At 42.2% G+C, this 27,399-nt stretch overlaps 1 protein-coding gene and 1 pseudogene across 1 annotated transcript in view; one reads left to right on the top strand and one right to left on the bottom strand.

Moving 5' to 3' along the window:
* Positions 1 to 2,020: 2,020 nt before the first annotated feature.
* LOC138199582 (collagen alpha-1(XXI) chain) overlaps positions 2,021 to 27,399 on the bottom strand; it is an 84,129-nt gene continuing 58,750 nt past the window's right edge. The window contains exons 21-31 of the mRNA XM_069151761.1: positions 27,135 to 27,188; positions 24,981 to 25,034; positions 22,283 to 22,354; positions 21,780 to 21,815; positions 16,887 to 16,931; positions 11,282 to 11,314; positions 9,968 to 10,114; positions 9,636 to 9,690; positions 7,562 to 7,756; positions 3,109 to 3,186; positions 2,021 to 2,684 (exon numbers count right to left, since the gene is read on the bottom strand). Of these exons, the coding sequence (XP_069007862.1) occupies positions 2,497 to 2,684; positions 3,109 to 3,186; positions 7,562 to 7,756; positions 9,636 to 9,690; positions 9,968 to 10,114; positions 11,282 to 11,314; positions 16,887 to 16,931; positions 21,780 to 21,815; positions 22,283 to 22,354; positions 24,981 to 25,034; positions 27,135 to 27,188 (957 nt within the window). The 3' untranslated portion in view covers positions 2,021 to 2,496. The remainder of the gene's footprint in view (positions 2,685 to 3,108; positions 3,187 to 7,561; positions 7,757 to 9,635; positions 9,691 to 9,967; positions 10,115 to 11,281; positions 11,315 to 16,886; positions 16,932 to 21,779; positions 21,816 to 22,282; positions 22,355 to 24,980; positions 25,035 to 27,134; positions 27,189 to 27,399) is intronic.
* Positions 4,166 to 6,497, top strand: LOC138199568 (general transcription factor II-I repeat domain-containing protein 2B-like; annotated as a pseudogene).

Below are 27,399 nucleotides of genomic sequence, written 5' to 3'. Positions count from 1 at the left end.
CTGTATAATGTAATATGCTGAAACGAGCGACGGAAAAATTGGCCACGCATGAGAAATAACTGAGAACACAGAGACGACTTTAAGAAATCCAAATGTTCGGCGTGATTTGAAGTGTAAAACCGTCCAGACTACGACTGGTCGTGCTAACTGATGCATTCAAAATGAAGAAGCTCAAAGCTAACACGCTAACTGGGTCTTTGATCGAAGGAGTTCTACATTATTTTATTGAATAGGAAATGAATGAAAAGGGACATATTCTCTCAAGAGTTTTAGTGTCAGTGAGGTTAAGTGTGCACACTGTGAGCAGTATCTGCTACAACACAATGCTAACATCTTTTTCTCCATTTTAAACTCCATTAAAGGGTTTAATTACTGTGACTACAACAATATTTTTTAAATCAAACTTCACTCAATAAAGAAGATCTGAGAAGTTTACTTTTCTCCTGCCGTGGAAACACTGATCGCTGCGATTCAATTAAAGTGGACTGATTTTGCTTAAAAATGTTGCCACATATTTTTTCTGATGTAATACAGTTTTTATGGTCTTTGCACCTTCATCTAAATTTGAACATTTCTGTTGAGCACTGCTGTATTAAAGGTTCGCTGTGTAGGATTCAGGGTGACCTGGAAAATAATATTCATAGTGATAGTGATTTCAGTAGTGTTTTAATGTAAAGGGGGCCTTTATGTATATTATTATATATATTATTTTATATGATTAGAAGGGAAGCGTGAGGGGACGAGTCTTCAACCTGCAGCCTCACCCATAGATGGCGCTAAATCCTACAAACTGCTCCTTTACAGGTGACATAAAAGCTTAAATTGAAATGATAACAACGGCTGACATACTCACGACTTTTCTCCTCAGAGTTTCTCTCAGGGTGCTATCACTGAAACCCAACACTTCCTGCAGACATTTCAAATGAAAAGCCAGAAATCGGATGAATTTTGCCCTTTGAGCTGCTGGGAGTTTTTTTTTTATGTAAATCAGCAGCGCAGGAAGTGTCCAGTTTCACTAACGGTGACTCAATCAAGTTCAAAACATTGATGAGGAAGGAATGACCAGTAAATCAAAAAAGCACTAAACCAGGAAAAGAAACTCGGAGCAGCAGTGTGGTGGGAAAAATACAATATCCAGGATTTATCGAGACAGCAGGTAAACATGAGGAACTTTAGACTGAGCATAAGCAGCAAATTAAAATATGATATACTTACAAAACAGGGGGAAACACACATAAAGGCCTGTCAATAATCTGCCTCAGTAAGAAAAGCCTGGTTCTCTCCGGATTAAAGCCTCTATGACAGAATTTAAATCCACATGCACAGAAAGGCATCACAAAATATGTCTATATTATATTAGCAAACAAGAAAACAAATATGGAGGGTAAAACCAGACAGAGAAGATTCTTACAACCCAACCTGCTGCCTTTATGGATCAACACAATAACTTTGGTGCTTCGTACAAAACAGCTGACACAAACATGTTTTTCTTCCGTCCCGTGCAGACTGAGAGTGAAATAATGAAGCGCTGACGGTTTGAACTGGTGGATGGAAGCAGGAACTTTTTCTCGTTTACTTGTGAATTTTGGAACTTTTTTTTTTTAGGTTCCTGTCTTTCGAACAAACCCAACTGTTAGCTGACCTTTCCCAAGATACGCATGTGGAAACGGTGTGTCCCGATCCTTCACCGTAACGCGCTCCACTTCATCGTCGTGGCAGCTGCCGTACTTTTCACATAATTTGTAGATACAATCGTTTCTCTGAGGCGGAGCTGCACTGAAGGCAGAAACAACCTCGAATAAGGAAGCACAGCTGTCAATCACAGCACGAGGGCCAATTCTGTTGATGAGAACTCATTAAATAAAACTGCCTGCTTGAGTTTTGCTCGGTTGTCAGTAGGAGATCTGTTCCAGCTAGCATTTGCTACATTAGCCCACATTTTAAGGAAAGCATAAGCTCTTATTTGGCTCCATTAAGATGCATCAGAATCTCTTAATGTTTACTTCTGTACTGGATAGTTAATACATCTTGGAGAGAATTGTCTTTTTTTGCATGCATATTGCATTAATTCGTGTTAGCATATCAGCACAGCCTTCAGTATGATTCACTTATTCTTCACGAGGAGGTAGCTATTTTCAATCTTATTCAGAATCCTGGTTCTCTTGGTACTTTCGTTAAAAAAGATCAACAGCCGTGTTGGTGCTCATCGGACTCACTCAGAACAGAAAGCCTCTATTTAAACCTGCCACTTCAAAGTTTCTGCTGTCTCAGTGACAGGCTGCGACCCTGATGACCGTCTTTGATCACGAATTCTCCGACCATGATTCGATGCCCTACCCGTTTCTGTTTAACTCCACTCATAAGGTTACGTCTGCCTCCAGTGCCGACGCCGCGCACGCTCTGTCTTAAAGGAGTCAACAGTGATACAGTAAAACGCTTCCTCCGAACGAAACCCGTCTGAGAGCCAGAAGCCGCCTCTCCCTCGCCGCCATGTCGTCAGACGTTGGGTCCTTTGCTGTAATGTTCCCTGAGGTTGTAGGTCTGGTAACACGTGGAGATATCACAAACCCCCGGGAGACCCGGGCCACCCCGTTTGCCAGGATCTCCCGTTGGTCCCGGTTTGCCAGGAATACCCTGGTTGCCCGGATGACCGATTCCATCGAAACCACGAGGACCCTGAATCCCTGCAGCGACGAGGAGAGAAAACAGAAGTAAATGAGATCAACCATCTGTCGCTATTCTGCCTCATTTACGGGAGCAAAGTCAAAAGTTCCATTCAATTAGATCCCAGTTGTTACTGAACTAAAAATAGCACACAAAGGATGACACATTACATCCACTCATACTGTGGGATGAGTTGATGGGCGATTACAGTCTCCACAGAGAGCCTGAGCTCCTGAAACCTGACCTCACACCTCCCTCACTCCACCTGCCACTCAAAGCACTCATCGGGAATAATGAGCAAACATCTTTTTAAGACTACAAACAGTCTTCAGATGTGATTTATCAGAACATCGTGGTTAGTTTGCTGAAAATGCCGCAACTCCTCAAAATGGCTTTAACGTGTGAAGACATTTGGAAGAGCAGGCTGCTTTTTCCTCCACTTACCTGGCTGTCCGGGTGGTCCTGGAGGTCCGTGGTAACCCTCTCCCTTGCTGCCTTTGAGCCCTCTTGCTCCCATGTCCCCTGGACACATAATATGTGTGTTAAAAAGCAGCTTTACAGTGTGTGTCTGACTGAGAGCAGCAGGAAGCAGCAGGCGACGTTCCCTCTGAGCAGCAGCATCCAGAGTTACACTTTAGAAAAACATATTTCACTGATTCTCATTATTCTGAATATGTTTTTACAGTTTAGTGAAATTATCTGAAGCACTTATTCTGATTCAAGTCAATTCTATTTATGTAGCACATTTAAATACAAGAGTTGCTGCGCGACATCAAACTAAGATTTAAAAAGATTAAAGCTATTAAAGAAAAGAAGCAATAAAAGAAAAGGAAATTAATTAAAATCATTAATAAGCCAGAAGAACACATAATGAGCACACATAATGAGAACTACATAATGCATCAAATCTGGAAATACTAGAGAAGTTTATTTTAAATTGAAATGCTGTTAAATGATCTGAGGGGTACGGATGTGTGTGTGGGGGGGGGGGGGGGCAGCTTTAAACATAAAGCTGCTCCAAAAGTTGAAACTAGAGGTACATTTCATCCTGAAGAGAATATGAATGCCATAGATCAGGGGTGGGCAAACTACGGCCTGCGGGCCACATCCGGCCCGTTGGGCTTTTTTATCCGGCCCGCCGAAGATTGGTACAGAATTGTCCAAATCAAATCATATCATAATTATGACTGCATTCATTTGACCTTGTCCTGTAATACCTGGCGGTCCAGCAGGTGGCGCACTAGGCGCAGTGATACATTGACTTGATTTTGCGGAGGCCGGGCTGCTCCCTGTTGTTACTCTGCTGCTGCTCTGAACACATCTGCAACAATGAACGGGCCAAAGAAAAGAAAAGTCGACAGCGAGCCCCGAGTGTTTAATAAGGAACGGACAACTAAATACTTTTTCACTGAAGTCCGGTCGAAGGCTGTGTGTCTTATTTACCAAGAAACCGTTGTGGTTTTAAAGGAATACAACATCAGCTGTCACTTTTCCACCAAGCATGCTAATTGCGCCAACAACCAGTCAACGCAGGAACGGATGGCGACCGCTCGGAGGTCGGCAGATCGTTTGCAGGCTCAGCAAAACACCTTTATCTGACAAACTGCCATCCAAGAATCAAGCACGAAGGCAAGTTATTTGCTGGCATTCAAATTAGCAAAGACCAGCAAGCCTTTCTCCGAAGGGGAGTTTCTCAAAGAGTGCTGGTAGAGACAGCAGGTATCTTGTGTCCTGAGAGCAAGAACAAATTAGAAAACATGAGCTCATCACGCAGGACGGTGACTCGCCGTGTTGAGATGATTGACGAAGACTTGGCTAGCAAGCTAAACAAAAAAGCGGAGTCATTTACATTATATTTCTTGGCACTGGACGAAAGTAACGACATAAAGGACACCGCTCAGCTTTTAATTTTTATCAGAGGGATTAATGACAATTTTGAGATAACAGAGGAGTTTTTGGCCGTGGAATCCCTGAAGGGGAAAACGCGGGGAGAGGACTTGTATGACGGCGTGTCGGGGGTCATCGAGAGGCTCCAGCTACCTCGGAGTAGCTCGCCAACGTTACCACAGACGGATCGACAAATCTGACTGGAAAAAACATTGGGTTGCTCAAAAGAATCCAGGAGAGGGTGAAAGAGGACAACCCTGAGCAGGAGGTCATTTTCTTACACTGTGTAAATCTGTACTGCAGCTCGACCACGTAGTGAAGCCAGTTGTAGAAGTGGTGAACTTTATTGGAGCGAGGGGACTTCACCATCCTCAGGTTATCAAGTTTCTTGAAGAAACTGACTCTGATCACCAGGACTTGCTTCACCACTCCAACGTCCGCTGGTTAAGTTTGGGGAAAGTATGTCAACGAGTGTTGGAGCTCAAACAGGAGATTATCGCATTTTTGGAGCTACTTGAGAAAGCTGATGATTTTCCTGAGCTGAGTGACACAGATTGTCTTTGTGATTTGTCTTTTGCTGAGGACGTACTGACACACATGAATGAGCTGAACGTGAAGCTCCAAGGGAAAGACCAGTTTGTGCATGAAATGTACACAGACGTCAGAGCCTTCAAAACCAAGCTAGCTTTATTCTCAAAGCAAATGTCAAACAAGTCATTTGCTCATTTCCCCACACTGGCTACGCTGAAAGACGTCCTTGACATGAAGACATACAGGAAATCATTGGACGACCTGCACGTAGAATTCTGCCATCGGTTCTCTGATTTTGGAAAAATTGACAAGTCCCTTCAGCTGGTGTCATGTCCCTTCAGCTGGTGTCCTGTCCCGTCAGCTGGTGTCCTGTCCCTTCAGCTGGTGTCATGTCCCTTCAGCTGGTGTCATGTCCCTTCAGCTGGTGTCGTGTCCTTTCAGCTGGTGTCCTGTCCCTCCAGCTGGTCTCATGTCCCTTCACACGAGACCCTGAAACGGCGCCACAGGAGCTGCAGTTGGAACCAATTGATCTCCAATGTGACACCGTCTTAAAGGAGAAGTTCAACTCTCTTAAACTGGATGAGTTTTATGCTTCATTAAAGCAGCCAAATTTCCAAACATCCAGAAGATGTCCCAGAAGATGTCCCAGAAGATGTCCCAGAAGATGCTGGTGTTGTTTGGCTCTACGTACGTGTGTGAACAGACTTTTAGTGTGATGAACACCAACAAAGCACCTCACAGATCCCATTTGAGTGATGAACACCTCAGATCTGTTCTGAGAATTGCCACAACAAAACTAACACCAGACTTCGATGCACTGGCAAAGAAGGTGATCAACAACACTGTTCCCACTAAAAGTGAATGTACGTATTAACACTGTGATGCCGTTTTTATGTTTATGTTTGATATGTATGCATCTGGTGCTGGCCCGGCCCATCTGTCAAATTTTAAAAGTCAATGTGGCCCCTGAGCCAAAAAGTTTGCCCACCCCTGCCATAGATCATAACAATCAGTAATAGTGGTGGAAACACGTGTATTCACCTTGAACAGTAGAACTTTAGGAGCTTAAAATGGAACTTACTGATAGAACTTTGTAGTTTGTCTTTCTGGAAGAAATTGTATTTTCTTGATTCCTGTTGTTCTGGTTTTGTACCCTCATGGTTGAAATGAACTTATTGTAAGTCGCTTTGGATAAAAGTGTCAGATAAATGTAATGTAATGTAATGAAATGTAATGTATTTCACTAGAAATACATCCACTTCATAGTGACACTGAATGAAACATCAGTGAGGTTTATTTCCTGGAAACTATTGGCATCTGTAAAACATTTCATGGCAATCCATACAACAGTAATGGATTGCCATAACTATTTGCAGCCGGATGCCGTTAGTGGAGCACTACTTCCCAACACATGAAAGATGCTGATAAGTGATGAGAACTGGAAGCAGTGTTTGTTCACTGAGTCACGAATAACCAAACGTCATTTAGAAGAAATTATACGAAACGAGACACCGTCTGATCTGTTCACTCAGCATAAAGTATGAGGTTTATCAAATGAAGCATATGGACAGACGTCATGAAGGTCTGTGTCTGAGATGAGTCTGGTTTACTGGTCACACAAGGAGCGAAGTACACTTCATATCAGAACTGAACTTTCTCTCATAAAAAGCTTAAAGGGGTCCAACAACTATTTAGTAGCAGTACTGATGTCATCTGGATTTCCTGGACTGAAGTGCCTCCAACAGAAACATCAAAAAATAAGACACCTGTTCTCAGAGCCTGAGTATCCGTCTACATGACGAGGAATAACAAAACTGCTCACGGACCCTTTAACGTTGCAGCACTGAACAATAGAGACCGTCTCATCCCATCGGACAACTATTACTGACAGCAGCGATTACCTTTCCATTAATTTTGGAATGTGTGGACCTAAAAGATGTATGCAAATGAATACACCCGGCAAGTTTAATTTCTTCTCAATGTTTTCAACATACTGCTCTTTAAATCCGTTGCTCTTCTGAACCCTGGAGTTAAAGCCCTCCGCCGCAGTGGAGTGGTATCTTCCACAGCTGATTAGCTACTCTGTCTTGAAGTGGTGATAAATCACAGACAGCTCATTGAGATGGGTTCGCAGTATTTGTTGTCTTTTGCTCGGCTGACTTTCACTGATGTTCACTTGTTTAATGATGTTGTTTTATGGGGTACAGTGAACGTCAACACATCCAATTTGTTAGTCGTTGACACTGTTTTGATTTTAATCGTTGATGAAGGCAGCAGTTAATTCTGTCTTCGCTCTTGTTCGTGATGGTGTGGTGTTATTTATTGCCTTGTTTTCATCAGAGTAAAGAGCCGGCTTGGAGGATTTTTGTCACAGGGCATCAGACGCCGCCGTCTTCACAGGGAGCGTTTCCGACAGACAACACAGACCTGGCCTCAGGAGCTGCTTATTCCCTTAAAGACATTATGTGTCACATCAAACCTTTGAGGCCTGCAGGGCCCTGCATTCCAGGAGGTCCTGGGTAACCGGGGGCACCACTTCTGCCCGGGTAGCCTGGAGTTCCCATGGAGCCTTTGGGTCCCGGAGCTCCCGGCTCACCTGGGGGTCCCTTCACGCTCTGGCAGGGTTCACACTGAGACGGTGGGGCCAGGGTCTGGAGGAGCGCTGGGAGCTGGTCTGCAGGAAACAAGCAGAAGATGCTGAACACCCCACCGGTATATTAAATATTATATCAAAACTGCTTCATAAAAGCCAGCATGGAAACTGTTAGCTCTGTGTTTCTGTTCAAACCACGTGTTGTGTAAAATATTCAGGATTTAAGGAGTCTCTGTGTTTGACCTCGTTGGAATCAGTAGCCAATCAGAAGCCTGCTTGCTGCAGAGTTTCCCATCCATCTCCATCCTCTGTTCGCCATCAGCGGACCATCATGGAGATGATTAGAACGACATCCATAAATTCACTAATATGTTAGCTTAATATTTAGAGCAACTACTTACAAGGTTATGTGTGTGCTAATGTGTTTAAAAGGCGTGTTTATTCTGAATGTAACGGTATTTTTGCAGCATTTTCTTTTCTTTTTCTGTGAGGATTGCATTATTTTACCAAATGGATCATTGCTCATTCAGGGAAAGTCAGAGATCCGAATAAGTATTTGTCACCCACAGCTGCATAGCCGCTATTATCAGACTTATAATAATCCAGCATGAGACAGTTACTGCTGCTGTAAATATCAAACAAACCAGTTAGACACCATGATTTCCTGTTAATATTATTTCTTCACAGTAACAACTCTGTAAACAGTAGTGAAGCAACAGACAGTTTATTTTTTGGAAACACTCCACAGTATGTGTAAAGGGTCATTCAGTAAAAAGTAGCATCTATCTCTGCAGTTCCCTGCAGTCTTTTTCAGAAAAAACAATAAAAATGTGTACACTCAGTGCCGAGCACCAAGCAGCAGACAGACAGTTCGACGCTAGCTGGAGATGATTGTCCACTATGTCTCTAGTATGTAAAGAGCCTGAAAAAATATTGCCTACGCCTGCATGTATTTGCTAACACCAAGCGGGAACCATCAGTGACGTCATCGTTGGTTTGTGAACGTTATGAATCCTCCAGTTCAGATTTTGTCCGTCACCATCTTGCTAGTTCGGAGCGGTTTGGAGCAGGAAGTGACCATATTTGGACAAGCTGGGGGAGGAGCCAGCGGTGGATCTGACCGATCTGATCGGAAACCTGACGATACTACATCCCGCCCACCGATAGCTGTAACCTGACTGCACCACAGGCCTGTCAATCAAACAGACACGCCCCCAAAAACAGGTCTTCTTGAATCTTCTTTTCTAATGAATGAGGGATTATTTTCAGATGGACCTCCAGAAAACTAAGAAGAAGGAGTGACTTTAGCTAACAACACCGAGATAACTGATGGACACATTTTATTCACTTTGGATTTGATGAGAGAAGTTGAATGGGAGTCTATGGAGCCGGAGGCTTTTTGGAGCCGACCTCTAGTGGTACTCGCTGGTATTGCAGCTGAAGACACTTCTCCTGAAGCTACGAACACTTTTATATCCAGTCGGTGGCTAACACATAACCATGCTGTATGAGGCAATATCAGTGTTGCCCCCGAGTGGCCAAATATCAGTTTATGATTGCAAACTAATTACTAATTATTTCTATGTATTAAAGGAGTTAAAATACAGTATTACAGTTAGAAACTGTGGTCTCATCAAAAAAAAGAAAAATATTGGTTGAAGTGAAAAATAAATATCTGTTTGGCAGAAAAAGCTCTTCTTTTCTTCATCCATAAAACAGGAGGCGGTTGATTATTTACATTCAATAAAGGTAAATAATTAAAAATGATCCATTATGTTTCGTGTAATCTCCTTTACAGAAGGCCTAATCACTGAAACAGTCCAGCAGATTGAGCTGATTACTGCCACTTTGTTACAATCAGGGTGAATTGATTGTGAGAAATGTGAGTCTGTGTGAGACGAGTTGAGGCTTTCACTCTCTGCTTCACAGCAGAGTGGCATGAAAGCAAACAGATACTTACTACGCAGAACATCAGAGCAGAGCTTTAGAAGATGTTCATCTGAGGGAGGCTTGCCCTGCAACACACAAGCACACTTTGATTCAGCTCAATCCAAGCTGAGACTGGGAAAACAGGCTCAACCTGTGATGGAGTATTCCTCCAGATTTACAGGATCTTCTCAGAGCTCCGCTTTCCATCTTCATGAAGCCACACACAGACAGCTGAGTTGTCCTTCCTCCCAAACACAGCTCCCTCATTCGAGGCATGAAATCATCGACTGTAACTTTCATACCATTTTTGTTTTTTCATATTTCTTGTTATATATAGAGAGAGTCAGGAGGAGGTTCACTCACAGGTTTCCCAGGATATCCAGGTTGGCCTGGTTGGCCCGGCAAGCCGTCCTGGCCAGGAAATCCCCTGGGACCACCAGCACCCATATGGCCCGTGTCCCCCTTCTTCCCTTCAGGACCCCTGGAGCCCATATCGCCTGTCTCTCCTCTCTGAAGCAGGAGTAGGAAGGACGACAGAACATCTCGCATTATAAAAGAAGAACAGGTGAAACTGGGACTTGTTTGCAGTAAATGACGATGTAACTGGCTGATCACCGAACCCTCTTAAAACTGTCTTTAAGGCTCTACAGGCCCGTCGAGCTTTGCTATTGGAGGAGATACTCAGTATTTAAAATGTTTTGAAGGTGTCTTTATCATATTTTTCTGCCTTTGTCCTGCTTCTCAATTGGAATCGAGGGCGTTTACACCCCATCTAACGTGACACTCGATACCTTTCCACACCAGGCAGTCCTCAAAGCTAGAAGTGAAGACATACTCAATGAAAATATGAGAAAGTATATAGTCTAAGCTAAGCAGGCAAATGGGGTAAAAAAACAATGTTTGTTTTTTCTACATGGCGGACACTGACGTACCTTTTACCTCAGGCTTTTAGCATAATCATTATATCATGGCTGCAGCCATAACAGGCATATTTAAGACACGTTGACAACAATCTCATTTTAAAACAAGTCAGTTTTAAAACCTGAAGGCTCACTTAGAGCCTAATTAGTGAGCTACAGCTACATCTGATCAAATCTGACGGTGAGACGCGTTTAAATGAACAAAACTGACAGTGTTCACCTTTAAAGAGAAGCCGGCTTTTGTTAACCTCTTTCTGAAATCAAGCTCTCACTATATCAAACTATTACAAAGAGTTTCAAGTGCGCCGCTGGTGTCAAACTGCATGCGTCCAAGAACAGAAGTCTCGGCAGGTGTAATAACAGTAACAAGGGGGAGCTTAGCAAGCATCAAATATGGCAAAATCTCCTTCTCCGTCACAGTTTTTTTGTTCATGATCAAGAAGCATGCTAATACAGCGAAGACTGGTGTTAAATAATATCCTACAAATGGCAGCAACTAAAGGAGGGTGTATCTCCATAAATTGTGATTCTACAGACAGTACAATAAGTGTTTGATATTTCAGATGTGTGTGCCTTTAGAAAAGAGTGCTTTTGTGATGTATATTTTGCCCGGGGGGGGCAGATTTCCCCAGGCCTAAAGGTATTGGCTCTGTAAGTCTTCTATAGCAGCCGTGCAGGCTTGACAGGGCTTCTCACTGCGCTGCAGAATAAGACAGAATGGATTATATCTAATACCGCAAAGTCTAATTCGACAAACCTCTCCTTTCCTTCCCCTGGGTCCCACTTCGCCCTGACGGAAGAAAGAAAAGAGAGCAGGAAGGGAGGGGGGGAAGAGAGACAGTTAGAAACTTCTGCTACATATCAAAGGCTGAGACAGTATGTCAGAGGAGCTACGCTCGCTGCTCTGCATTGCTGATGCACAGATGCTTTTTTTCTGTCAAAACTGGTGGCTTACAAAACATCGTAGATTATCGTGGTTTGTTATTGTAATGCATGCTCTAAAGCTTTTTTTTTTCCTTTTGCTACTTGTAATGAGATGAAAAAATGCATCTGCAGAGCTGTTAGTTCTTAAAGGAAGATTTATGTTTGAGGCCCGGGGTGCGTTCCATTTTCCACAAAATCCCTCATTTTGCTCCACACATCCTCCTTTCCTTCCTGACCTGGTAACTGATTTCAGTCATTCTAGTGCTGAAAGAAAACAAACACAGCAGCTCTAGAAAACATTCCGCTTGTAGGATGCTTTGTGTGAGGCAACATGGGATGTATCTCATCAAGATGCATTTACTAAAGCATGATCGGCCCATTCTCACTCACACTTGCTGCTGATGCAACCGGAGGCCATTAAATGGAAAACGAACCTCGAAGAAAACCTGCAGACGCTCGCGACTACTCAAAGACGGAAGGAGGCGCCCAGCTGTGCAACAGAAAGGTTCATGCAAATGTCATCTGAGTCACAGGAGCGACAACTCTCCTCTCGTTCTGGTTTCTGCCTTCAAAAGGGAGCTCTTAGTAGCTTTTTTACACAACTCGCTACGTACTTCACACAACATGGAGAAAAGCCGATCATCTCAACGAGGGCTTCCCACTGCTCGGGGAGCCCTTGAATGTCAGGCAATTTCACATACAGATATAGAAAAAGGTAAGACGGTGATTGACCATTTTCTGTAATTGGTTGGATTGTCTATCAACATCTACATCAGAAGCATTTCAGCAGGTTTTTCAGTTTACAGTGTAAGTGTGTCCTGAATATGAATCTGTCTTTGTTCTGCTTTAACTGGGGAATATAGTGTTTTGTTTATCAATTGAACTGTACAGTCTCATATCCATTCAAACTCAACTTTTATTTTATTATTAATTCCATCTAACTAGATTATTTTTAAATGTTTAAGTGTCACTAGCTGAAGTTGACTAAATGTCAAAAGAACATTTATTTAACTCATAATATGAAGTTTTTTAGAAATATTGTTGGTTTGTTTGCAAATGATTCCCAGCATTCATTGCATTACGGCTAAGACTTCCCAGAAATCCTTCTTTTTACTCTAATAAAAAAATGACATGATGGAGGCAATAATACGTCTGTTAGACATATTTCAGGGGAGTCAGATGGTCCTGAATGAATGCAAATCGTGATGAAGACGGTAAAAATGGCAAAAGGCATCAAGAGACATGGAGATTGTCACGACTGAAGAATAATGAGCTTGATGATAAACTTGGAATAAATTAACAGAAGTGAAAATGTTAAATTGGAGACATAAATTTAAGATTTAATCAATTTTCTTGCCTTGAATGTTTTGTTTTCTCAACCTTTTCTTTTTTCACGGTGTATGTTTTTCACACTTGTCACGTCACTGCACTGATTCTGTATTACGTGTTAGAGCTGAGTGCCTGCAGAGTAGATGCTGATTTCTGAATGTAATTTTAATATTTTTCTATCGGTACAAGTCGGTCTCAGCCAAATGCCGGGGCATGTGAGCGTCTGTGTTTCTTGTCTGAGTTTGTGCACAAGAGCCGAACTTTTTGCGCAACATGTGAACGCGTCGTTACTTCCTGGTGGAGGACGAGCGGTTTGTGAGGAAACCTGTTAAATGTAACACACCCTCTCCTCCACTGCTGAACTGCAGTGCACAGCCATCTTTATTTTACCCAGTAGGAATTAGGAAGTCTGTCTGAAGACAAAAATATGTCACATTCATTTCAGCAGTTAGTCACTGCTGATGCATTTAGCCTTGAGCTCGTGTCACATGGAGGCTGGCCGGCTCTCAACGCACTGGAATTACACAGCGTGAACATGAAGCTGCATACTGAGGAGTACAATCGCTTCATCTGCCTCGAGTGTCACGCACGACACCACACAACTCTCAACATGATGCAATCAAGCACACACGCACACGCACACGCACACACACACACACACACACACACACACGCACACGCACACACACACTGTGGAATATAGATCTGCTTAGTGCATATGAGGGCTCATATGTTGTACGATAATACAATATAATTTGGGTTGTCTTCCACCTAAAAGTCATGTATATTGATGTATTCTTTGTTGGTTGGTGGAGGTGGGGGTTGTCTTCCTTCACCCCCTGGAATCCTCCAGACAGCCATCTGATAATGCCTCAAAGAACAACTGTATGTGACCCCACAGGTTGCAGACCTCCTACTGTGACCTTTTGGTTTGGCCAAGCAGTATCACTCACATTTACATACACAGCCTTTTGTCTACACCTTAAGATTGGTAGTGATGGTACGACCTATATGTAAGTGATATGATATGATATATATATATATATATATGTGTTGTATTGTTGTAAACATATCCTAGCACAGAAGTTCAAAATGCATACTGATTGTAATCATTGTAAAACACATTGTTTATGCAGAAAGCATTACGGGTATGAAATATGGCCAAAAGTAGGATGCAACTAGTGCATCATATTAGGAAATGAAATGTGTTCGAGGGAACTGAATGTGTTGATTGTTTGTATTATCATAGACAACAGGAATCTGTATGGAAGGGTCACGTGGGGTGCAACTCCCTATCAGGCAAGAGGAGGTGTGGCTTAAACGGAGGACAGTGGAAAACAACCAGACGAACATAATATGCAAATGTTCCCGTCACAGTATAGGTCACGCCTCTTCCAATAGCATAAGGGTATGTGCCGGAAAGCGGGAAGTTAGAATCCAACAAAGAGACGTTTGTTGATGTTGGGCTCTCCAAGATATCTTGTAAACTACGCTTAATAAAAATCAACTAAGACCGGTAAATGCCTAAAGACTGCTTCTATCAACGGACTCGGGGAAAACAATTGGGGACAACAATTTGAGATACAACAACACACACACACACACACACACAAACCTCTTACAAGGTTCATTCATTGTCTAATCCCTGTCGAGGGATTTGCGGATCGATGTCGACTGATCAATTCTTCAAGGCAACTCATTTGGAATTGTTCCTCATAAAAAGTACGAGTCGGCTCGAGAGGTGAAGTTGCAGATCACACATCGGCATTTACATCAATATGTTTGCTTATTACCAATTATTGATGATGATGATGATCTCAGTGGGAATACACATGCTGAATCTATACCGAAGTGTCGCTTCTCTCATCTTATTTCACCTTGCTGCTGCGATCAATTGTTCCTCAACCGGCAGGTTGGAAATATTTTCTATCTGGATTAAGAGAATTTCATCTGTCAGCATTACCAATTGTTCTATTTTCACTTTTCACAAAATAGCAGGGGCCTCATTTATATATATATATAAAAAAAAAAAGTGGACAGGACCCATATTAAAAGTTTAAAATTCAGATCTACACAATGTCCCCTTTACAAATCACAGTCCACCTAGAAATAAGCACGTGGATCAGCCTCGCCGTCTGCACATCCAACCATCAATGGTCACACCTTGTGACTGTCAATGAGCCGGCTGATCTGCGTCTCTTTACGTTGAATCGTGGCACCAGCGGAGAAAACGAGCAGGAAAAAGGAATTTTTCAGACACAGTTGTCAAAAGTGCTGGTGGATGAGGTGGAGGATATGCACATGTTGTTTGGTGGCCACAGCAGTGATGTCACAAACAAAAGAAAATGCTCCGAGTGGCGACATGTTGCTGCTGCAGTGAACACGGTGAGTTCATCCGCTGAGGAGCACCCGAGGTCTCAGCGCTGGAAACCAGAACGGCCTCAAAACTCAGGGAAACAGGTGAGTGAGGAGCAGTGAGTCACTGCAGCACTTTTAAAACCTGCATGAAAACTCACTCGGGGTGATATATGCACAGCACAACATGGATAGAAACTACTGACACTCTGTTCTGCAATTTGTTAAAGCTATTTGATGTTATCTTGGACTTCAACATGGTTCAAGTGAAAATGATTTAGTATATTCACAGTATTTACAAAAATATTCATTCTGGTATGTGATGTTCAGTTTGCACTGATGAAATATTGAGCTGAATATATTTTTGAGATTTGAGTCGTCTTCGATAATTTACAATTCAAAGCTGCTTATAGACTAGTTGTGGCTCACCAGAACAAACTTCACTGCTTGTTTGAATGTTTGTGATAAGGTGGATCTATATAGCGTGATATAAGGGTAAATTAAATGTTTGAGAAGCATTAGTACACCTAGTGATGACTCTCACCCTTCATTTCTTAATTCTGTGTCGCCAAACCCCCCAGTCTCCAAAATGTTTGTCACATGGACGAGAGTTTCTGTACAAGTTTTTTTTTTAAAGATCTCGACTTCTGCACGGGGAGCTGCGATGCCTCTTTAAGGCCCATTTTGAACGTACGAATCATCAATCACATGGTCATCATTGGTTTGTGAACGTTATGAATCCTCCAGTTCAGATTCTGTCCGTCACCATCTTTGTTAGTTCGGAGCGGTTTGGAGCAGGAAGTGACCATATTTGGACGAGCTGGGGGAGGAGCCAGCGGTGGATCTGACCGATCTGATTGGAAACCTGACGATACTACGTCCCGCCCACCGATAGCTGTAACCTGACTGCACCACAGGCCTGTCAATCAAACAGACACGCCCCCAAAAACAGGTCTTCTTGAATCTTCTTTTCTAATGAATGAGGGATTATTTTCAGATGGACCTCCAGAAAACTAATAAGAAGGAGTGACTTTAGCTAACAACACCGAGATAACTGATGGACACATTTTATTCACTTTGGATTTGATGAGAGAAGTTGAATGGGAGTCTATGGAGCCGGAGGCTTTTTGGAGCCGACCTCTAGTGGCACTCGCTGGTATTGCAGCTGAAGACACTTCTGGATCAGAACCATTTTTCAAAGCCGGAATTAACAAACACTTTTATACAATAGTATCCTCCTCCTCCTCCTCCTCCTCCTCCTCCTCATCAGTCCTTCACCTCTCTTTGAGTTTACTGTTTATCATTTTATTTTATTGCATACTTCTGTATTTGTATATGCTGTTTTATTCTAATCTGGTAAAGCACCTTGTAAAGTCACTTTGAGAGAGGTGTTATATTAGTTGAGTTTATTATATTTATTTCATGATAAAGTATTTATGGCAGCTATTATCAGTGGATGTATGTTATTACAAACAGACAGGCTACAAAAGTAGAAATAAAACAGTATGTGTAAATTATCCCATGATACTATATTGGTAATATTTTATCAATTCTTAAATTTAATTAAAAAAACGTGTATAATTGTTAATACACACACACACACACACACACACACACACACACACACACACACACACACACACACACACACACACACACACACACACACACACACACACACTTAAACCCCAGCTGAAGCTTTGGAAGCATAAGCTTTGCTGCCACCCAGTGGAAGCAGAATGAATAATACTCACAGGTATGCCGGGAATCCCTGGATCTCCATCGCTGCCTCGCTCCCCCTGCAAAGAGACATATTACGATTGACTGGAGGTTTGTGCCAGTTTGTTGACACGTGCTGGAATGGCTTCTTTGTGTGTGTGTTCGCGCGCGAGTGTGTGTGTGTGTGTGTGTGTGTGTGTGTGTGTGTGTGAGGCTGATAATGCCGGTGTGTAATGACAGTGTGTGGGTTTAGCTGTGTGTGCACTGCTGTGTGCTGGTCCATGTCTTCATTCTGTGTGAGTGTAGAAAAGGTCATGATTACCACTAGCAGCCAATAAGAGAAACCCAAGGAGAGAAGGGAAGAAATTGGCTAGCAGTGACCTTTAACAAACCTGACTTTTTATCTGCTCTCTGTCTGTGTGTGTGTGTGTGTGTGTGTGTGTGTGTGTGTGTGTGTGTGTGTGTGTGTGTGTGTGTGTGTGTGTGGTTTTCCCACCACATCCCGCAGCCCTGTGCCACACTGCTGTGCTCTCTCTGGGCCATCACACTGTCTTCCATTGGAGCACGTAAAGAGAAGCAAGTGAATCCGAGCATTGATGAATCTGTGGCTGCACGACGGGAGAAGTGAGGAAGCTGCAACAATGCTGGATGTAATGATTGCTTTAAGTGAGAGTGGATCGGCTCCCCTTCACTTACTCCAACATACTCTGGAGCTGCTTAAACACCCCACACACTCTCATCATCACTGTGATGTGAATCAGTACAACACAACACATTCAGATTAGTGCAGTAATGTTGCACACATCTTCAGCTGATGGAGGTTCTGAGTCTGATCTGAAGACCTTTAAAAAGTTAGAGGAATAATTATAATAGCTCTGAAACTGGAACCACAGAACAGCAGAAAAAAGGGCTGAAATAATTGGTCAATAACCCAAAGAGTTTCTGATTAACTTTCTGTTCACTGATTCATTCACTGCTTCAGTTCTGAAAAGAACAAAAATATTAATTTAAAAAGACCAGTATTGAAAGTGTCTAGAGTTTGCACTTAACGTTGTATGTTTCTTTGTTCTATTTCTGTATGATCATAAGTAAAAAGAAACGTTTACATACGAGGGGCGATCTAAACGTTCCACTGAGCAGAAGGAGGCTCTCACTTATAATGAGGACGTATTCCAGGTTATGAGCTCCGTGCCCTTCAGAGACTCAATCACACATCATATTGTACACATTCATTCATCTCCTATAACCCGGGTCTGCTTCAGGGGGGATTTGTCTTGGACGCACCGTAAGATGTTTAATATTTCGTACCATATAAATGACACTGAACTCGATTCAATCTTTTTACGTGGACGTATGCTATGATGGCACACATGGCACATGTTTGTGCATGAACACATTGGCGATGCTACATTTTCCCACGATTTGGTGAATGCCAAACAAAACATGTTGTGAAACAAAACATGGGAAGGAAACGTTTACGGGTCACAATTCAGATTCAGTTTTACAAATGTGTCACGATGCATTCCACACAAGTTCGGCCTTCGATTACAAAAACACTCTTGTGTAGGAGATTTAAATTTTTGGACTCTACATCTAGTGGCCACATTTCTCTCTCCTCCATGTGACCCCGGGACCTGTTTCATGCAAGCTGTGACTCACAACATGAGTTAATGGCTCTCGTGTACATTTAGCCACATTGAACTCATCAAAAGAAACAACATGCTGTGGAGGGTGGGAGGGGACTGTCACTCATCCATCTGCAGTTTGTGTGCGACAGTGACCGTTATTTACAACAGGCGCCAGCAGACAAACAGGAAGAAGCTAACAGCAACATATCAGCTGAGCAGTGGTTGACAGAAATATATACAGTAACGGGGTGTCATGGTGGTCTAATGGTTACTGCGCACACTATATAACTTCAGTATTTGAGGACTTGTGTTATGATCTTTTTTCTGGGCTGCCATTTCTTGCTGATTGTCCAAAAAAAATGATTCTTAAAAAAACAAAATGAAAGTGTTTATTTAGCCTGAAGCTGCAGTATTTAATCAGCCTGTGTGATACTGAGATGATGGTTGTTGACAAAAAGGTCGCCGACTGTAAGAGCAGAACACGTTTCAGAAAAATGTGGTAATTTGTCTCTTTCTAGTTACCACAGATTCCAGCGGAGGACTCAGAGATCCATGAACATCCCATCAGCTGCTCAGTCTATCTAACTATCATATAGTTATGATTTGGTCACCCACAGTTGATTGCAGTTAATTCATTATCAAAAAAGTTTTATATTTCAGTGCATTAACTTTGTGACTGAGCAATTAACTCATAAACAGCATCACAAAGGCTTTTCTTTATTTTCTCTATTTCTATCGTGTGACCTAAACTGAAGACGTCAAACCTATTATGAACTAACACAAAGAATTATGGTTTTGATTTTAAATTCCTGAAAGTAGACAGCTTTGCACTGTCGTCAACATGTTAACCAGGTAAGCCTTTTCTAATGAATGATATTAATTCATATTATGGCAAGAAAAAGCTCAACTAATAAAAAGAAACGGCAGCCCATCACCACTTCAAGACATGAAGGTTAATCAGTCCAAGATCTTTCAAGAAAGTTTCTTCAAATGCAGAAACCATCAAACTGATGGAGCTGAAACTCTCATGAGGAGCACCGCGGGGAAGAGGACCACCAGTTCCCTCTGCTGTAGAGAACTTTATTACCAGCCTCAGAAATCCCCAATTAACGCCAGGCTCAGATTAAAGCCCACATCAGTGCTTCCCACAGTTCAAGTAGCTGACACATCTCAGCTTCGGCTGTTGAACGTCTACAGTTCTGCTCCGACTGTTGTTTGTTATATCCACATTGATTTTTGAAAGTCTGAACAGCAAAAAAAAAAAAAAAAAAACAAGCTCCAAACCACATGTGGAGGTTTGAAATGTGATTCCAGTCAGATTTCTCCAGATGCTTCTCTGTCCGGACACCCTGCTGGCTCAGAGATGATTTCCAGCAATACGACACTGAAGTAACAACGTCATTCTCAGAGTGACAGAGAGCAGAAGCTGTCAAAAAGTGGGAATTCTGGCGCCAACGGTAACAGCAGTCCAACGAGCCTGCACAGCTGCACGTACGCCGTTACCATGGCAACCCACGCAGATAGGTTGGTGATGTCTGGACACGTCAAATTCGCTCACTTGCAAATAACAGTGCTGACAGTCTGTCCTCAAGGTGGGATCTCAGAAAACAAACCCGACGCGCCTGAAGCCTGAACACAGTTTCAGCTTAGAAGCTGAACAAGATGAACTCGTCACGTTGACAAGGACAAACTGCGATGAACAGATCTCACTGCAGCCTTTTGACCCACAGGGGATGAAGAGGAGTAAACGTGGTGTGTCTAATGTTAGTAACATGATTACAGCAGAATTTAGCCCCTTCATAGTTCACGTTATTGTCAACTCTCAAACGTAAAAGCAAACGTCGGGTTCTCACTCCGTGGCTAGCAGGCCAGATCAAAACACGAATGTTAGCATTTCAAAAAAGTGCTAATGTTAACTAACTGGTAACATTAACGTTAATCAAGCAAGTTTACTTCATTGACCCGGGTCTGAATGCCCGTTGTGGATAAAGTTGTTGGTTCACAACTCCTGAAGTTTGCTTTCATGATGTTACTAAAATGTTACTAAAGTGCCGTGTCCCTCCACTAGATGGCGGTACTATTATGTTTACCTGCGATCGTCAGTCCGGGTGTGTGTGTGTGTGTGTGTGTGTGTGTGTGTGTGTGTGTGTGTGTGTGTGTGTGTGTGTGTGTCAAACGGGGTTTAATTAGAAGTGTGTGTTACACAAAGCATGCAGACAGTTGTTTTCATCCCTGGTCATTGTAAAGTTATCAGGATTTATTTTCTTTTTTTTCAACTCTCGTCCCAGATTCGTCCCAAAATTGATTTAAGTCCTCTCTGATCCTATTTGTATCGTCCCTGTGACAACAGGAGGTCTTTGAACCAACAATCCTGAAGATTTACTTTCATAGAAATGTCTGTTAAGTCACTATCTATCAGCTGATGAGGTAACGCAATGGTGACTGAGCCGGTGGCCCACTGATAAGAGCCCTGAAATTTGCAATATTACAAATTAGATAAGTGTCTGTGGCGAAATTAACTGGAAAAATCATAATGCCAAGTTAGTGACGCGTGACAGTTTTGCCAAAGTGACAAACAACTGTGATGTCACCCGCTGGTTTGTCAACTGCTGTTCTGAAGCCTCGAGTTCAGCGTTTTGGCAGTCGTCATCGTGACCATATTAGGACGAACTGGGAGGAGCAAGCGTTGGATCTGATCCGATCTGATTGGAAACGCGAGGACACTACGCCCCACCCACCCTTAGAGGAAACCGGACTGCACCACAGGCCTGTCAATCAAACAGAAGATGAGAAGGAGTGACACTGGTGAATGACACTATTGTGACAGTAATGTGTTTACTCTGCAGTCCAACACCTAGTGGCCCTCGGTGGTATTGCAGTTGGTACTTTTGCATCGGCCTCACTTGTTAGAAAAGTTTTATATCCAATTGATTGGCTGTGCCGTCAGAGAGGGTGGGCGGAGCTAATGCAACAGGCTTTCTTCAACTGCCATCTAACTGATGTCACACAGGCGGCTCTGTTTGGATCTCTGGGAAGTGAAATGAAGTCCCAAAAAAAGCTGCAATTAGCGCTTATAACCACAAAACAAAAATCTTTGAGATGATGACTTCAACCTCCAGCCCTCAATCGTGAATATAAAACATATTTTTCTTTGTCTCACAACAAAATTCATCAAGTGTTTTTCAATAGTTTTCATGTCCTCAGATGTGCTCTACAACAGAGAGAGCAGTAAAAAACATGAAAAACCCTTGAATGAATGACTTCCCATTACAAGAGGGAATAAAAAAGAAAGCAGCATACCTGTTTTCCTTGGGATCCAGCCTCTCCTCTCTCCCCCTGACAACACAACGCTCAACATTAGAACATGTCCACCTCAGCTCGTGACAGTGAGGTGTCGAAATAACAACATGCCGTTTGAGGAATTAATAAGAGAAAATCACTGCGTACTGTACAGAAAAACAAACAAACATGTTGAACAGACAGATGTGAAATTGGATTGTTTGTTCTGTATTTATGCGCCTGGTGGTGCTGCTTTTGAAGTGTGAAGGACAACTTCAGCATTAAAATTAATCATGTCATCCAAGCAAAAAATGAATAATACATCAACAAGTATGTATTATGTTGGGCTGTCAACATTTCCACAGTACAACATGTAAATCATGTAAACTCCTGACATCTCCAGCCATAAATCATTCCTAAAGTGCCGCCTCTGTTGCCATTTGCAGACTTCATTAAGTGCAAATAAAACCTCGCAGGTTGTTTATTTTATTTTATCCCGCCTCATTATATGACTTGACTCTCACCTTGTGACCTTTGAACCCCGGCAGACCCATAGCACTCGGTAGCCCCGGAAAGCCCGGCTCCCCCATTGAGCCCTGGTGACGTGAAAGGTTATTGATTTTTGACAGAAGAAAAGATGTGCTCCTCAAACTGAAATGAAAACTCGTTGAATGTTAAATATGTGTTTGTTGGGAATCTAACAGGAGAGCTGCTTCAGCAGGAGAGCAAGCATAAGGCAAGTTTGAAAATAAAATATTTTAAAAGTGGCCAAAAGTTTCCGTGTGTGTGTGTGTGTGTGTGTGTGTGTGTGTGTGTGTGTGTGTGTGTGTGTGTGTGTGTGTGTGTGTGTGTTGTGTGTGTGTGTGTGCGACTGTGTCCCCTGTGACAACTTCCCAGGCTGCTGCAGCCAACAACCACGGCTGCTTAAATGTGGGCTCTAAATAGTGAAAACTTTCCCAGCACTCTTCTGCTCATGAAATGCTCACTTCTGAAAATGCTGAGGTAACCTGCGCTTTGAAGGATGCCACTTTGAAAATCCCCAAACGTCACCTATAATTAAGGAGCACGGCAGAGACAGCGGGTTCTTTTATTTTTTAAATTTAGACTGCTTGACGTTTGTGGGCGTGATTGCTCAGAAACATGTCACTTAACAAACAAGCAGCATTAACGGTGTAGCTGTCAGTCATCAGGAGCAGAACGAGTGCAGACTGACAGGAAGCTGAATTGTCTCAAACCTTCACCTTTATGTGGGCGTCGGCGGAGACTCGCTGCGACTGCACAAACAAGCTGGAAACAGACTACATGCTCACCAATACCAACTCATCGTATCTTTGTTTAGATAAACCCCATAAAAATGTATCTCTAAATCAACTATGGGACATATTTGTACTTCATTGTTAAAAGCTTTACAGGCCAGTTTCTCTGTTGTCTTCAGTTTTGGGCATAACATTGTATTCAATTAATTTTACTTTGTGGCTTACTATGGTGTAATTGCCTATGGAGCATAAAATGTGATTTACATGATCAGATATTCCTGCAGAAAATAAAGGCTTAGTTAAAAAAAAAATAGATAAATATGTATTTATATTGGCAGTTTTTTAATATTCATTGATATTTTAAGCCATTTTCTTTATTTGTGATGGTACAATATGATGTTTTTTGCTGTTAATGGAACAAATTATTTTATATTTTTACTTGCAGAGCTGGAGATGCAGCATCTTTGACTGTTTCAGACATAATGAAGTGCTTAGATGTGTGTACAAGTTGTACTTTTAAAAATCCAAAGACGTTGGATGGATCCAAACGTGCAGCCGTTAGACTGCCAGCCAACTGTTCACTATCATCCTGTCAAGTAATCTGAACTGTAAACTGTAACCGAGCAATTTTTCGAACATGTTCTCCATGGTAACGACATGATCTAACTTCCCATCCACATATAGTGCTGGGTTTGAGCAAATTTTCTGAAAATCTGCAAAAGAAAAGGAAAATAGATGAACATTTTCATCCACACTAAATTAAATTCACAACATAAACAATTGGTAGCTCTATTTATCCCGTCGGAGCCATTAAACCATCCCAGAAAAAGAAGACGCAGTGAAAAGACGTGACTGAAAGAGCAGCAGTCAAATCTGAAAGGGTTAAAAAAAACATGATGGTGACTCAGTTTGTGAGTTCTGTTAGTTTCATATATTAATGTGAGTAAGCTTCCAGTTAAACTTCTGATGTTTTTGTCTGCCTGCTGCCATTTTTTGTCACCAGTGAAAATCACAGGCTTTTAGATCATCATTATCTGTTTTCACTGCACTTGGTTGCATTCTGCTTTTATTAATGTTGATATTTTTGTTTCAATGTTGATATTTTTTGTGTGATATTTTGATATTTTTGGTGAATTTTCTGTGTATCCACTCAGCTTTAAACTGTGCATAAAATAGGTGAATGGAAACACAGCTACTGGCAATTCATACAAGATAACTGAATCAGTAAACAAATACAGCAGAAAGCATGCAGTTAGAAGACGTCTGATGTCGCTGGGTAATCTTCCAAATGAAGCCTGGTGAAGACTGAACTTTAGACTCTATTGAAGCCACTAAAAAGTCTGCTTGAGGCCCGTTACAGACTTGATCAATTGTGGATCAGGACATCTGGATGGAGCTCTTTGTTCAATAAAAAGTTTCTTCAAGGAGGTCAGTTACCTGTTTTATCTTTTCTTCTAATTCATTTCTACCTGAATTGATACACCTTTAAAACTGTTTTGAGAAAGTGAGCGGAAGAAATAATACATATATATATACTGTTGAAGATTCCTATTGATTGAATCCAGTTCTAAACCTTCAGGGGATTCTGCCTGAGGACACACTGAAGTATATTTGTGTCATGAATACTAAGTTATGGTGCGTCACAGAGCGATCAAACTCTGGTGTGTTATTATTCAGACTCCTGCTGACTGACTTACGTATTAATTACCAACATGTTTAGGTGTTCAATCACAACAAGTGGCAGCAGATCAGACAGGAGAGACTTTTATAGACGGCTGGAGATAATGAACAAGCCAGAGAGTACCATGGATAGAATGAACAACAGAGAAACAAGCATCGATTTAGAATAGTTTGATTTAGTAAAACTCTTATCTGATATGGGAATGAATCAACTTACAAATGGGCTTAAAAGATTAAAAAAAAAAAAAAAAAAAAAAAAAAAAAAGCCAGATGGAGCTCCACTCACCTTCTGGCCCGGTGGACCGAGAGAACCAGCAGCTCCTGGATCTCCACACGTCCCCTGAGTAAAACACACACACACACAGTGTTGGTCCAACGGTACACTCTCAGCTCTAATCCAGTCCTCAGTGTTAAACCAGCACACAGACCAGCATCGGGTCAGTGAGGGCAGAGCTGCTATCTGCATTCACACGTAGGTGCAGCGCAGCACGTGCGAAGGAGTTGAATGAAGTGAATATAAATCACAGTGTGCAGTGATTAATCATTATCCTCTCAGCCAGCCCCATTACTGCTCTCTTTCTTGTTAACCAGCTGTGCCAATCACAGAAGCAAATTTAGAGGACAGACGCTTTTTCGGAGCAACACAGTTGTATTGTGTCGAGGCCAACGTGGGAATTGGAAGCATTAGAAATCCCACGATGCCTGGAAGCAGTATTTTAATGTTGCAGCTGGTCCAAATGCAGCTGATGATGATTACTTTTATTGTGAAAGGTTGCTGCTCTTCCATCCCAGGAGGGAATCAGGTGAACGAGCTTTAATGTGCTGCACCTTCAGTAACTTGATCTGAAAGGGCTGAACAAGGTTCCTGAGCTGATTCACTGGATCTGCAGAGTTGTTGTGTTCTTTTAAAAAGCGTTGCGTTGTCTCTGGCATGACATATTTTGTATTCCTGAATCTACCCTGCAGTGTTTTTCACTCTGCTATTGTGAGGTAGTTTTGAGATTGATATTTTTGCGTTTTATGTTGTTTGTATGTACAATTGCTGCTGCTGGCTGTCCCGACAGAAACACTCCTGAAAATTGGATCTTTAATCTCAATGAGGATTTTTCTAACTACTATGGATTCAGTATTTTCAAAATAATTTCCTGGAAAAATTTTTTTGCTGCTATTTAACTGTAAATTACATTTCCAAGAAAACACAGTTCGGGGCTAATGAGAGAAACTTGTATTTGCTGCAGTAACATCCCCTTCTTTTTTACTGAAAAAAGACTAAATGCTTGGCAGCATTTTGTTTGTTGCATCAGTGATTAGTCTTTGTGCTGTTAAACAACGTATACATCCATACATATACACATGTTCTGGGATGTGAATGTCAAATGGGCCGATACCATAGTGAATGGCTCGTCGGCCAGTGTGTGTTCAAGGTAAAGTACCTGCTAATTATATTGGAGCTTTAAAAAAAACGAATAAATTCTCTATTAGATAAATGAAAAGCATGTCAATAGTTCACCATATAATTTCCTAGTTTTGCTTAAAAGCTTTAATATAACAAGTGGGTGCTGTAGCAAGCAATACTTTCTCTATTTCCCGTGTAATTACTACCATAATAATATAATAACTACAGCGGTTGTGCTTCAGTACAGTCTATGAATATCTTAGTTATTTTCCACCCGTTCTTGTTGCTGAAAACATTCCTGGTTTCAGTTCTCAGCACAACGTCAAAGAGGCCATTTTCTCCTTCATCTGCATGAAAGCGCCATCATCTCCTCCTCCCTCCATCTCTGTGATATGCATGCTGCGCTGAGTGTACAGAGTCCAAAGGGACAGAAAATGTGTATTTCAAGGTCAGAGACATGTGAATATGAGCCCTCATGCTGCTCGTGCTCTTTCCGAGGAGATAAAAACAACACCCTTAAAGGGGCACGACACGTTTTTACATTAAGTTCAGTTTAACGTCAATTTCTGAGCTTTTTGGAGACTAAAAGTAATGATGTCAGTTTATTACATTTTCGTGATTCTGAGTAGTCTTGTCTAAATTGGTCTCTTTTGTACGACAGCAAATTGGTGGAGTACTCCTTTAATTTGTTTCTAGACAACGAATGAAGCAAAGAGAGTAAAGCCTCACTCATGCATTAATGTATAAGTGTTTTAGAAGGAGAGAAATATTGTATACACAAATCAACTGTCCCTGGCAGGATGGCATTTATCACATATTCAGAAACACCTACATATTGATTCCAGATAAGTTGGCTCCTTCTCAGCAAAATGCTGTTTTCTCCACGGGAACATCAAGAGAGGAGGGAGGGAGGGAGGGAGGGAGGGAGGGAGGGAGGGAGGGAGGGAGGGAGGCGCAACATTAGAACAGGCTGAGAATAGCTGAGCGGCTGGGGAGCAGCAGGTCATTAGCATAATAACTAATTATAACGTTCAACACACAGACCTTGGGACCATCTTGGCCGATCTCTCCCGGCGGCCCCCGGGGCCCCTGGACTCCCTGGACAGAGAGAGATATTGGGGGAGAGAAGGAGACGGAGACAGAGGGGACGAGAGGCAGACACAGAATGAGATGAAAGAGACAGACACAGCGCTGCCGGCTGAATGTGACAGAGTGCGTGACGGTTTAGTCAGGAGGCACTGAGGGAGAAATGAGATGGCTCAGGTCCACTCACACCACACACACACACACACACACACACACACACACA

Source organism: Embiotoca jacksoni, unplaced genomic scaffold (genome assembly GCF_022577435.1).
Source record: "Embiotoca jacksoni isolate LCO1_2020_lvr unplaced genomic scaffold, fEmbJac1.0.p SCAF_17, whole genome shotgun sequence".
In the NCBI taxonomy this organism is placed as follows: Eukaryota; Metazoa; Chordata; class Actinopteri; family Embiotocidae; genus Embiotoca; species Embiotoca jacksoni.
The sequence above is the reverse complement of the archived record's forward strand: the minus strand, read 5'-3'. Positions and strand labels throughout refer to the sequence as shown.